At 43.1% G+C, this 13,563-nt stretch overlaps 1 protein-coding gene across 3 annotated transcripts in view; it reads left to right on the forward strand.

The window, feature by feature from the left end:
- Positions 1-13,563, forward strand: part of GRAP (GRB2 related adaptor protein) — a 134,285-nt gene that overhangs the window by 96,181 nt on the left and 24,541 nt on the right. For all 3 annotated transcript variants that reach the window (XM_077449428.1, XM_077449430.1, XM_077449429.1), the window contains one exon: positions 12,660-12,822. In XM_077449428.1, coding sequence (XP_077305554.1) covers positions 12,660-12,822 — 163 coding nt within the window. The remainder of the gene's footprint in view (positions 1-12,659; positions 12,823-13,563) is intronic.

Consider the following 13,563-nt stretch of genomic DNA (forward strand, 5'->3'; position numbering starts at 1 on the left):
GGAAATGCATATACTAATGTTCAAATATTAGTCCATCATCCCATCAACAAAAAATGTTTTGCTTGTAATCTCCAACGTGTTTTAAACACACCACACCGATATAGGAAAAGTGTCATCAGAGTTTGCAGGAAAAAAGAGGACTTCCACCACCAACACTACTGCCGCTTACCAGCTACACTGATCCCATCTCAGAGACCAGATATCGCCAAATCAAAAACGCTTCCTCTGAGTCAGGACTGCATGGAGGGTGTATCCTCTTTAAGCGCTTGGTTCAAATGGTTAGAAGAATCCTACGGCCACACCGCTTATTCCAATGGTTAGAAAAATCCTAGGGCCACACCGCTCATTGCCCAGCACATATAATAACGAAAGGAATCGCCATAGTGTGATATAGTCACGAAATTTAATATAATAAAAAAGATTGCACTTACATCAAGTAGAAAAAACGTTGCTTTGTAAAACAAACAAATTCGCCGGCCGGCTTAGCAACGCTGCCCGTCGCTTCCGGGTCCAGCGTAGATCGCGGTGACGTCAGTACGTCGCTCCTCCCTACGCCGTTTCGTTATAGGTAACGTCTTCCAGGGGCATTTTTTTACACCTCTAAGTTCACCTCTGACTGGTTGCAACATTTTTTGTCCCTCCTTTGGCATTCTCGCTTAACTTTACATTGGCACTTTTTCTTCTTGGTCTCTGGGTGCCCTCTGTGGCCACATGTTTGTACTGTGTTCTCTGTGGCCCCCTGGTGGTTCTGGGTTGTCACGACTGGGAGACTTCACTGGTGACCTTTATAATAAACCCCTGAGGAAGCCCTTATGGGCGAAACATAAAAACACCATGTTATCTTCTACTTTGAAAATGTCATCCATTACGTGAATCAAAAACAATCTGCCAACTACTTTTATGCTACATACGTTTTAATGATGTTAAAATAAAATGTGTTACATTTTAAATTTCTTCTTCTTTGGTGCTATTTGTCTAAGAAACTGCCAAAAAAAAACATCAACAAACCTTTCTTGTATGTATGCCTTATCTAGGGATGTTGGTGCCTCCATTTAGTATGTCACTAGCCCACACTACCACTTTTCCCATGAACATCTTATATCTTTATTTTTTAAAGTTCACAGAATTAACCACAGGATATTTGCCACCATTTGTATTTAGATGTTTGGATGATCATAGCTCTCATAAAATAGATGTAGGGTCTGGCAGGGATCTGCAATCAGCAGAATTGCCGCCATTGAGAAGTGTCCATCATGCTCTTGACAGATAATTGAAAATGATTTGTGGGTGCTATAACTTTAATTGCACTTTATTTCCATGATGAGCTCCTGTTGGATAAAATTTATTGAGGAGCGAAACAGAGGGTTACATCATCCACACCCCACAGGTAATCCTCGGCCTTTGTGTCGGCTTCACGTGATCAAAAGGCGCTTTTTACTAATTGATGACAAGCCTAGTTACAGGATGTCTTTATGTGAAAGTGTCACTCACTGCCCAATATGCAATAATTAATTAAATGTTATTTTCTTTCATAGAACACATTGAGTAACCATGAAGATCCTATTTATACCCTTACTCCGTGCAGCAAACAGCAGTGACCTGCAGCAGCCAATCAGAAATCATATTTTATTGATATCACATTGATAAACAAAAATTGTATGTATAGGCACAAGTGTTTTTTGCTGTGGATGGAGTAGGGAAGTGTTTATACCCCTATCAGTTTATTTTTTTGCTGTCTGGGAGTTTGCTAATACATGGCAAATGGTTTAACATTGAAAAATGTAAGGTAATGCATTTGGGGGGTAAAAATATAAACACAAGTTAGTCATTAGCCCGTGTACACACGGTCGGACATTCCGACAACAAAATCCGTCTGATTTTGTCCAAAACTTGTGTTGCATACACACGGTCGGACAAAGTTGTCGGAAAATCCGATCTTACGTAACGCGTTGACGTTATTTCGTTACGACGGGACTACGTTCAGGCTAGTAGCCAATAGCTTTGGTCTAGGAATTTGATCTGAGCACGCGTGGCACTTTGTTCGATCGGAATTCTCTACACACAATCGGACAAGGTCCGATCGGATCATGTTGTCGGAAAGTTTTATAGCCCAGCTCTAAAACAGTCCGATGGAGCACGCACACAGTCGGATTATCCAACAACACGGTCCGATCGGACATTTTCCGTCAGAATGTCCGACCGTGTGTACAAGGGCTTAGAGGGAGAACCCCTAGGGGCTTCCAGGATGGAGAAGGATCTAGGGGTCCTAGTTGAAGACAGACTGAGCAATAGCATGCCGTGTCAAGCTGCGGCTACCAAAGCCAGCAGAATATTAGCATGCATTGAAAAAGGAATTTACTCCAGATATAAAACGATTATTCTGCCACTTTATAAGACTCTGGTTCGGCCGCATCTGGAATATTTCGTCCAGTTCTGGTCTCTAATCCTCAGAAAGGATGTGCTAGAGAGAGTCCAGAGAAGGACAACGAAATGAATATGGGGACTGGAGGACCTCAATTACGAGGAACGACCTTGAGTGCTAAATTTATTCTTCCTGGAGAAGAGACGCTTGAGAGGAGATATTACAGCGATATACAAAAATCTCAACAGTGATCCCAGCGTAAGTATGAAACTTTTCAGTCCCAGGGAGTGTAAGAGGACACGGGGCCACACGATGAGACTGGAAGAGAAGCGGTTTAACCTTAAGCTGCTTAGGGGGGTTTTCACTGTCAGGGCGGTACGGATGTGGAACTTCCTTCCACTATCGGTGGTGTCAGCAGGAAGTATTTATAGTTTTGAATGAATATAAATATATACAGGAATATAAGAAAAGAAAAAAACACACAACTACACAGGTTGAACTGGATGGACTGTTGTCTTTATTCAACCTTACCAACTATGTAACATTAGCAATCTTGCATGTGCAGGACAACAAAGCATGGGGTTTGCACTGATATCACTGGATGGAATTGTAAACTTATCACGGAATACTGTCACCCACATCCACAGGCCACACTTGACAGGCCCATCTTCCAGGAGGCCCTGCCTAGATCACGCAGGCAGTCTTTTCCTAAATATGCAGGAACTGCCCACTCACAGCTGTGAAAACTTCAGTTAATACCTTTTTTGAGTTAATTAAATAAGGTTGATGCTGTGATCCCAGTACAAAGCCCTGGACAGAGGATAGAGAAGCAGGACTGTCTTGGACAGTTGGCATCCTATAAAAAAACTACTGAAAGTAAATATAGTGCATGCTTCATGGAGGATGTTAGTGTTACAGTGCATGCACTTAGATGCACACTTTTACCTTCACAAGCACACAAATGCACAGTAATTCTATAAACCAGCCATTCTAAATCAGGGTTTGGTGTAATTTTATTGTTCCTCCAGAGGTTTCTAGGGGTTGTTTAAGCTGTGGCTGAATCACCTCCTATTTGATGGGACCTGCATAGTTTCCGTGGTCAACACCACTGGGTAGAACCAGCTGCATGAACAACAATGTTGGATTTAGTTGTCTATATGGGGGGGCATTCTATCTGCTAACCACCAATGTAGGGACATCCTTCAACATAAGTACCCCCAGCAGGCTGAACAAAAAAAAAACAAGAGCTCAGGAGGAGCCGCTGTACTATTGTATTGTATTCTGACAGGGGAGCAGCCTCCCCGTCAGAACACACCAGTCCAGGTGCGTAACTAGAACCCTCAAGGCCCCAGTGCAAGAAACCATGATGGGCCCCCCTGACCCCCCCCCCCTCTTCTATTCGATCCCCAGGATTACAATTTTGGGAGGGTGTCCATGGATATCCTCCCAGAACTCTGCCTCCCGTATGCCCCCTGGGACGCACATCCAGCACAATCGTGACGGCCCTTTACCATATGTAGCTGATCACATGTAAAAAGGCTTGCTGGGTATCAAAAGTCCTTTCCTCCCAAGCTGTGTCTGTGTAAGGAAAGGAGTGGTGTAAACTGCCAAGAATGTCAGTAAATAGTTTACACTGAAAATGAGTGCTGCCTATCAGTGCCACCTATCAGTGCTTGGCAATGCCACCTATTAGTGTCCATCAATGCTGACTATCAGTGCCACATTTCAGTGTTGCCTATCATTGCTCATCAATGCTACCTACTAGTGCTGCCTATCAGCGTCCATTAGTTCTGTCTACCAGTGCTCAATGGCCATCAGTGCCGCCTATCAGTGCCCAGTTCTTATATATAACTCACTTAAATCTGTCCAAACAAGAGTCTAGTAGACATCCCGGGTATGATAAAGCTTGAAACACAAAATCATTAATTATAATATAAATTATAAATAATTAAAAAAATAATAATAATAAATTAAATTCAATAATGTAATCAAACAAAAAACAATGAAATTTGTCCAAACAAACCACTATTGCTCTATTCTGCTAGTGATTCTAATTCACTATCGCTGTTTTCTAGCCGGTCTAAACCCACTTTTGACCTCAAGGGACGCTTTTTGGATGCCATGGACGTTCTCAAGTTTCCAGGCAGAAAAAACAGTAAAAGTGCAGGCAGGGCACTGGACAAAGCACTAGGGACAAAACTGAGGTGAAATGGTTTGATACAGTAATGTAATCCTAGCAGATTACAATGTATTGTGTGTATGTCATGTTTTGTTTATTTTTTTTTAATTTTGTGCCGGTTCCGCCCCCATTTCCTACCCCAGCCAACCCCAGCGCGCACATTGTGGCCGCTCACAAGAAAGGTAACCTGAACGACGGATGCCGGTGTTCCGCCAGATTAGGCGACCCGTCATATCTTGTAACAGAAGTGACATTCCGGAGGTTGATGACTGATAGAAATGGCATTCTTGCTGCAAGGATACTGGAGCGCTCTCTCAAAGTTCACTCCTGATCACTGGAGCTATCTGCACAGAGACAAGGGGCCCCATTTTCTACAGCGGCAGTCTATAGTCATACTGTAGAGGCTAATGAGAGGGCTCACTATTTGCACATTTATAGCCAGGGTTGACTTACTGGAAGCAGAATATTTTGTACTTATTGCCTACACTGCATGCTGGTTCACCAAGACTGTTGTTAAGTGTACCAACATTGCTTATGGGCCCCAACTATAGCCAGCAGAAGAACACAGTACAGGACTCCCCTCTATAGAGCCATTCTAAATCCTTTATTTCTCATTTAAAGAGTACCTCCTTCCAGTTAGCCTAGGCCTAGCATAGCCACCCTTAATGCACTTTAGCAGTATAGTCTCCTGAACACAATTAATGTAATCACATTACTGTCCATTACTGTACTCACAGTGATCTTGCCACTGTTTGTTATGATTTTAGTGTTGTCTTCCTACTGTTGACTATTGATCATACTGCATGTTGAGTTGCAGTACTACAATTGCTAACCCCCCTTTCATGCCTTTATCATTACCAGTGATACTGTGTGACAATATTTTGTGACTTGCCTTTACTAATTTGTTTGGTGTCAGTTTCTTGAATATAGCATCATTATTGTGTATCTCCTATTGCATTCAGTGATTTATGTGATATTGAAAGCTGTCTTAATTTAACCTAGAGTGTCAGAGGGGCTGTAGTCCTTCAGGAGGTCTAGGTAAAGAACAGGAAACCCATCCTATCCAGCAGCTCCTGTGGGGATAGTTCTACACTTGAACAAAATAATGAGATTTTAAATGTTGCTTGCAGTCTTTTTGATTCTGCAGTTGTCATTAAAAGAATGCCTAGTGATCCTACCATGAAGATTCTTGTTCAGGCACTTCCTGTTATAGGGTATCGGCTGTCTTCCTTCGTTGTCACACTGCTGCCCTGATAATAAATACAAGAAGCTGTGCGGACACACATTGCAATGACATGGTTCTCCATTGTCACAAAAAGAAAGCCATAGCAGAGCACTGGAGTGAACGTATGCAGATAGGAAATGGCTGACAAAGGCTAGAGAAGATCAGCAGCTCTGAGATGCAAAAAAGGATGGAAAAAACATGAAACCAGTATTTTACAAGAAAGAAAAATTGTATTAATATATAGTGCTTTAGCAAATTGAGGCCTTGATTACATGAGCATTCTTAATTTTACACCTATTATGCCGTGACCAGACTTTGCAGCAGACTAGGTCCGACGGAATCAGTCTGTTGGACAATCCGATCATGTGTGGCCTAATCCAATTGTTTTCCGTTTTAAAATCCGATGGACCTAGAAATAGAACATGTTTCAAATCTGTCCAACGGACTCAATTCCTATCGGTAAAACAGTTCGTCTGAATGCTGGTCCGACGGACCAAATACGACACGAGGGAAGCTATTGGCTACTGGCTATTGAACTTCCTTTTTTTAGTCCCATCTTATGTCATCACGTTCAAAATGAACGGACTTTCGAAAGAACTTAGTCCGTTCGTGTGTGGGTAAGTCCGTTCGTTCGGAAAGTCCGTCGGAACTACGTTGAAAGTCCATCGGGAAGACCGTCCGACCTAGTCTGCCAGAAAAACCGGTCGTGTGTATGCACAGCAGCATGGACACAGCCGCTGCTCCCAGTTGGTTACTTTGAGTCCTGAAGGTTGTTATCCCTGAAGAAGGACGCAGCCTCCCCAAAATACACTGTCTCAATTTGTTTATTCTTGATTCTCAATAAACAAGTGATATCCTTGCATCAAGTGTGGCATTACGCCTCTTATCTTATTTAAATATCCCTGCTACTCCCAAATGGACATTAGTGCATGTAGGTGTAATGTCTCCAAACACAGACAGTGTGAGTTCAGGGGTGCGCACCTGCACCCACACAGATGAAAATTTGGGAGCATCAGCTGCATCCGTATAGCCGTGTATGCATGCAGAGTGCACCACAGATCTGGTAACGCAGTTGTAAACCGATGGACTTTTTTTATTTTTTTGGACCCTGTAAGGTAATATCATAATCTGCTAGTATGCATCGCCGAACTTGTGGGAGATCGGGGCGCAGCCCCTCTCCAGAAGTGGGGAAGGGGACCTATCAAAAACAGGTCTCCCGTTCCCCCCTCCCTCCTAAAAGGTGCCAAATGTACCAGGGGGGGGGGAGCATATAAGCGAGAGTTCCACTTTTGTCTGGAACTCCGCATTAAACTTACCGCAAAATGAAGCATTCCAGTGCTGAGATGTCAGAGCTACAAGCGCTCCCATCTTCACCCATCTTGCTTCCGGGTTCGCGGACTGGGTTCTGTGACTGGCCGGAGCCACGATGATGCACGCGGGAGCGGCTGTTTCTTCAGAATGCATGCACCAGTCATGTCACTGGCTGCATGTACAGTAAATAGCTCCTTAACGGCACTCGTTTAGGAGATATTTACATTACCTATCGGTAAGCCTTATTATAGGCTTACCTATAGGTAAAAGCCAGAGGTGGAGGTTTACTTCCACTTTAAGGGACTGCATTTGCTGGCAGTGCGCACATCTGCGCTCTCATGCAAACCCACAACACGGGCATGCCTATCATTTCCATAGTCATTTTTTGCCCGACCTTTGCACTCTTCCTCTTAGCGAATTAGATCCTCTGTCTACAGTTTGTGGAGTATAAATTCCTCTTTAACAGTATTGTCAGTGTTTCAGTGAAGCTGTACAGCTTGTTTTTCCAATCCATCTAAAGCTCAGACTGATCCACATTCTATTCTCACTAAGCAGCCTAAGTATTAAAATATCATTAGTGTTCCAGTCTAACTGGTTTGCATGCTCATTATTTTATTCCTTTTATGTTAAAGCAACTTGTTTTTTGTTACAAAGTATTTTCAGTTGCCATTTTGTACAGATTTAGGTAGGGGTAGCCCAAACTGAATGTTGCTGTATCATAACCAAATGCTGCTTCATGTTTACATGCACTTCAATGAAGTCTGCCTGGCATTTCTAAAGGCAGGACCAGTGGACCATGCCAGGGCATTGTATGTTGAAACGGCTATTTGTAAAGTTCATGGGAAGCCTGTCAGAGAGAATGACAACACAGGAGTGAAATTGGAAGACAGGACAGTGTGCTGTCACTCTATAACAGGAAGTGCCGGAACAAACTTCATGGCAGGATCATGGTAACAAGCGCTACTTTAATAAGAACTGTAGGTTTAAAAATATTGATTACGGCTTTTGAACTTACACTAACGTGTCGAAGCTTGGATGAATAAGCATGTGTGTCTGAAAACGGTGGTGGGCTTTAACAGCGTTCCGCCACATACTGTGTATGCATGCACCCACAACCGATATTTTGTTCTGTACAGTGAGGGAAAAAAATATTTGTGCATTTTCCCACTGACAAAGAAATGATCCGTCTGTATTTTATAGGTAGGTTTATTTTAACAGTGAGAGACAGAATAACAAAAAAATAATCCAGAAAAATGCATTTAAAAAAAGTTATAAATTGATTTGCATTTTAATCAGTGAAATAAGTATTTGACCCCTTCGCAAAACATGACTCAGTTCTTAGTGGCAAAACCCTTGTTGGCAATCACAGAGGTCAGATGTTTCTTGTAGTTGGCTACCAGGTTTGCACACATCTCAGGAGGGATTTTGTCCCACTCCTCTGTGCAGATCCTCTCCTAGTCATTAAGGTTTCGAGGCTGACGTTTTGTAACTCGAACCTTCAGCTCCCTCCACATATTTTCTATGAGATTAAGGTCTGGAGACTGGTTAAGCCACTCCAGGACCTTAATGTGTTTCTTCTTGATCCCTGGCTGAGGGAAGCAGGATCCCACCCAAGATTTGATGGTATATGGCCCCGTCTATCGTCCCTTTGATACAGTGAAGTTGTCCTGTCCCCTTAGCAGAAAAACACCCCCAAAGCATAATGTTTCCACCTCCATGTTTGGCAGTGGGGATGGTGTTCTTGGGGTCATAGGCATCATTCCTCCTCCCCCAAACACTGCGAGTTGAGTTGATGCCAAAGAGCTTGATTTTGGTCTCATCTGACCACAACACTTTCACCCAGTTCTCCTCTTAATCATTCAGATTTTTATTAGCACTTCAGACGGGCCTGTACATGTGCTTTCTTGAGCAGGGGACCTTATAGGTGCTGCAGGATTTCAGTTCTTCACAGCGTAATGTGTTACCAATTGTTTTCTTGGTGACTATAGTCCCAGCTGCCTTGAGATCATTGATCAGATTCTCCCGTGTAGTTCTGGGCTGATTCCTCACCGTTCATTATTGAAACTCCGCAAGGTGAGATCTTGGATGCAGCCTCAGACCAAAGGAGATTGACAGTTTTGTGTTTCTTCCATTTGCGAATAATCGCACCGTTGTGACCCTCTCACCAAGCTGCCTGGCGATGGTCTTGTAGCCCATTCCAGCCTTGTGTAGGTCTACAATCTTGTCCCTGACATCCTTGGACAGCTCCTTGGTGTTGACCATGGTGGAGAGATTGGAATCTGATTTATTGATTGATTGCTTCTGTGAACAGGCGTCTTTTATACAGATAAGAAGCTGAGATTAGGAGCACTCCCTCAGCTTGACACCTCTATAGAAGACACCTGGGAGCTAGAAATCGTGCTGATTGATAGGGGATCAAATACTGATTTCACTCATTAAAATGCAAATCAATTTATAACTTTTTTGAAATGTGTTTTCTCTTATATTCACCGACTGACACAGCTCCTCTCTTTAGCCATTGGGTTGTTACGCCACCTTTAGGAGAGGACTAGGCATAACATGTTAACATGCAATGAAAAAACTCGGAACTTCTAGTTCCGCCCAAGTGGCGGTCCCTTAGGTAACAACCCCTCAGTCATGCAGCTTCAGTTTTATTTTGCCTAGTGAAGGAGAAGGACCTAAGAACCCTGCGGGTTTGTTTTCCTGGATATTTTTTTTGTTATTCTGTCTCTCACTTTTAAAATAAACCGACCATTAAAATTATAGACTGATAATTTCTTTTTCAGTGGGGATAATGTACAAAATCAGCAGGGGATCAAATACTTTTATTCCTTCACTGTAGGTGCACTCAGCGCCCCCAGCACTGTATCAACACTGTCACCGACCACTCCCAGTCACCATTTATGATCAAGAGCCAGTCGGACAGGCTCCTAATCACGTGACCACTGTGACAGCCAATCTCAGTGATCACAGAAAAAGTCTTCAGTGTTAAGAGCCACTTAAGGGGCCAGTGTTGCCATCAATAAGCGATTGGGTATATGGTATGTTAATATTTCTCCAGTTTCTGAGCAAAACAATTGTCATTTTTGTATAGTGTCTCCCTTAATCAAGCCGTAGATTATACAATTTTCTTTCCTTCCACCACAGGTGAAAGGAAAAAAAAATTTGCGAAAACCCTACCGCAGCACTATTGTGTTCTGTCGGCAGGGAGAACACAGTGATCACTGCTGGCGTTTACAGCATGCAAAAAAAAAAATCAGCAAGGCTGGTTGTACTGAAGTTGAATGATGGATAAACTTCAGTAAAACAGCCTGCCCATATATGGATGGAAACTTGGAAAGTCATAGATGGATCGAATCTTGAAAGGTCCCTGCTGAACTAGCTGAGATTCAATCCATCTATGGCCGGCTTTACAATTTTATCCTAAATAGCAACAAGTGACTAGTGGAGATGTAAACCTGGTGAGCACAGATTCACAAAGCAATTTGGAATTTACTATTCATGAAGCGACCAAGCAAAGTGATGGTTGACAAAAACTCAAGGGTGCCATTAGCAATGTAGTGCTTATCCCAAAAAAAAAGTGCAGACCACACACCCAGGACTCACTAGGTCTTCTCTCTCCAGCATGTTTTGCTCATATAGACCTTAAAGAGGAAGTAAACCCTGATGGGTTTACTTCCTCTTTTTTTCCCTGCAAAGGTAAAGCATAATGGACTACTATGCATCGCATAGTAGCTCATTATGTGTCACTTACCTGACACAGGAGCCAGCGAAGTCGCCGCTGATCCCTGTAGTCCGCCGCGTCCATCTTGCTGGTGGCGTCTCGCAGCTCCGACCAATGACAGCGGCGCAACCGCGATGACGTCACTCCCGCGCATGCGCACGGGAGTCGCGCCTCGCAGCTCCGTTGCTATCATACGGCGAAGCCGCGATGACGTCACTCCCGCGCATGCGCACGGGAGTCGACAAATTTGGCAAATCCATTCTTGGATTTGCCGCATTTAGTGCGCCTGTGCGCCGCTGTCTACGGCGCATGCGCCGTAGACAGCGGTGCCCATTTTCGGGCAAATATCTCCTAAACCATATAGGTTTAGGAGATATTGCTTGGACCTACAGGTAAGCCTTAATCTAGGCTTACCTATAGGTCCAAGTTGTTTGGAAGGGTTTACTTCCTCTTTAATCATTGAGCAAGGTAGCCATTTTGAAATTTGCATTATAAGGGTGCAACTACATAAGGCTAAAAGCATCCTGGTGATTTTTAGTAGTGCAATCTCCCTACTAAGAATAGTAGTCATAAATCCAATATCAGTCCCTGCTATGTAACTATTGTTTGATGGCTACACATATGGAATGCATGGCTCTCTATGGAGAGAGTAAGGCTAGTGACTCTTGGATCATTGTGTGATCACTAGTGATTATCTCTACTATGTTTACTTGTGTAACTCTGTGCAGCGATCAAATGGTACTCCTAGACTAGGTTCACACCAATGCGTTCTTTAGTGCGTTTTGCTGAAACACACTACAGTCCATTTAACATGGTTTCTTATGGGACACATTCACACTTATGCGTTTTTGGAAAGGATCAGGGACTTTTTCTCCGGCAGCACATTGCGTTTTGTGTGTAATAGACTTTAATGGACGCGCCCCAAAAATTCAAGTGTTACTTTTTTGATGCGTTTCAGTTTTTTTTTTAATTTCTTCTCAAACTTTGAATAGCCGTTTTTTAAGGATGTGCCCCCCCCCCCCCTTACAACCGGCTATTCACAGTTTGTTCAGGAGAGAAAAAAACACATGCAAATACGCATTAAAATTGAATGTTCAAAAACGCAAAACTGGATTGATGTGAACCTAGCCTTGGTGAATAATCACAAGCCATTATGGTAAGTAAGCAAGTGTGCTACTAAAGAATGCCTGTGTGTTCCTAGCCTCATTGGACACCATCACTGGAAACCATCAAACCACATCACAGTGGCTTGGTGTCATAGTTACCAATATCTTTTCTGGAGAAAGTCTTTGCAATTAAAATTTTACCAGTTAAGGCATCGGCAGAAGGAAATGGGAAAAAAGGATTGGCTGCCATAAGAAAAGTTTAAAGCGGAACTTCACTCTTTCTATCAACATTGACTATTTTAAATCCTTATGCTGCTAGCATTAGTAACTAGATAGGAAGGTACTGTATATTTATTAAGTTACTTCCAGTTTTCCAGGCCTAGGCTATCGGTGTCATACATCCCAGGACGGGAGGGGGGGGGAGCTGTCTAAGCTAAGCACAGCCTCGTGCCTGCATGCTTGAGCTAAGAGCAGATGGATTCCAGGAAGTAAAGGCCATGTGAATCATCTGACTTTACTCAAGATGGTCACAGCCTAAAATGCTGAGGGGGCGTTTGTTTTTAATGAAATAAAAAGATATTTAAATAGCCTTTTTGGTTTGTGGTGCTCAGACACAGTGTAGTTCTGCTTTTAAGTTTTCTATGATCCAGTGCTGAACCATCTCTGCCATGTATTTTTTTTTCAATTTGAAGTCCACCCCACCCATGTTGCACTGTCGGTTTAATATTCTCTTATTTGTTCCATATCCCCAGTTATGGCCATCACGTGCAGCATTTTAAGGTTCTTCGAGAAAAATCTGGAACCTACTTCCTGTGGGAAACCAAATTCGGCTCGCTCAATGAACTTGTGGAATTTTATCGATCGAGTTCCATCGCCAAGACCCATCCAGTGCTTCTACGAGACGAAGAGGAGAAGGTAAAGATTTGGGAAGGTTGAATGTGTCCACCCTATGTACTTCGACTGTGTATTTTAATCCCAGTTCCAGACAAAACCTGATTTTTTGTTTTGGATAAATTGTGGAATGATTGGATTGTTTTTTAAAAGTGGAAGCGCCCCAGTAGAATTAAATTCAAACGCTTGTGCAAAAATTCTGAAAATCGTTTGTCAGAATGTTCAATTTTGCCATCGTTTAGACAACTAGTTTCTTTCAAGAGGTCCTAAATTTTTATCTAAGATAAGGGTCTGGTATAGATGAAGGGAATCTCCAGCCGTTTGTTCCAAACAGAAGTAAAGTCTCCAGCCCCTTTTGTAAGTTCTTTGACAATCTCTTGCCTGTTAGCTTAAAAAATTATTTGTTTTTAATATTTAGTCCTAGTTTACTTCAGTGGGGTTCATATTCAGCAACTGAACAAGGACCACTGATTGGGGGGTACCCCTGGTCCTCCTGTAGGGGGCTCGGGCAGCAGGGGCAGGGGGACACTTACAGAACAATGCCCTGTGCGCCTCTCTGCAGCAACTGAAAGCCGTTCCTCTCCCTCCCTCCGGCTTTTAGCTGCTGCAGGGAGAGACACAGACACCGTGTATCGTTCTGTAACTGCCCCCTCCCTGCTCTGCCAACATCTTGCCCAGACCCTGCTCCCGCAGCTGTGCCAGTTTACTTGTCCCGGCTGCTATGGGTACATTTCAGTAGATATTTATTGAATTTTACAGTTTACA

Source organism: Lithobates pipiens, unplaced genomic scaffold, assembly GCF_037356315.1.
Source record: "Lithobates pipiens isolate NorthernLeopardFrog02 unplaced genomic scaffold, aLitPip1_a1.2 Scaffold_22, whole genome shotgun sequence".
NCBI lineage: Eukaryota > Metazoa > Chordata > Amphibia > Anura > Ranidae > Lithobates > Lithobates pipiens.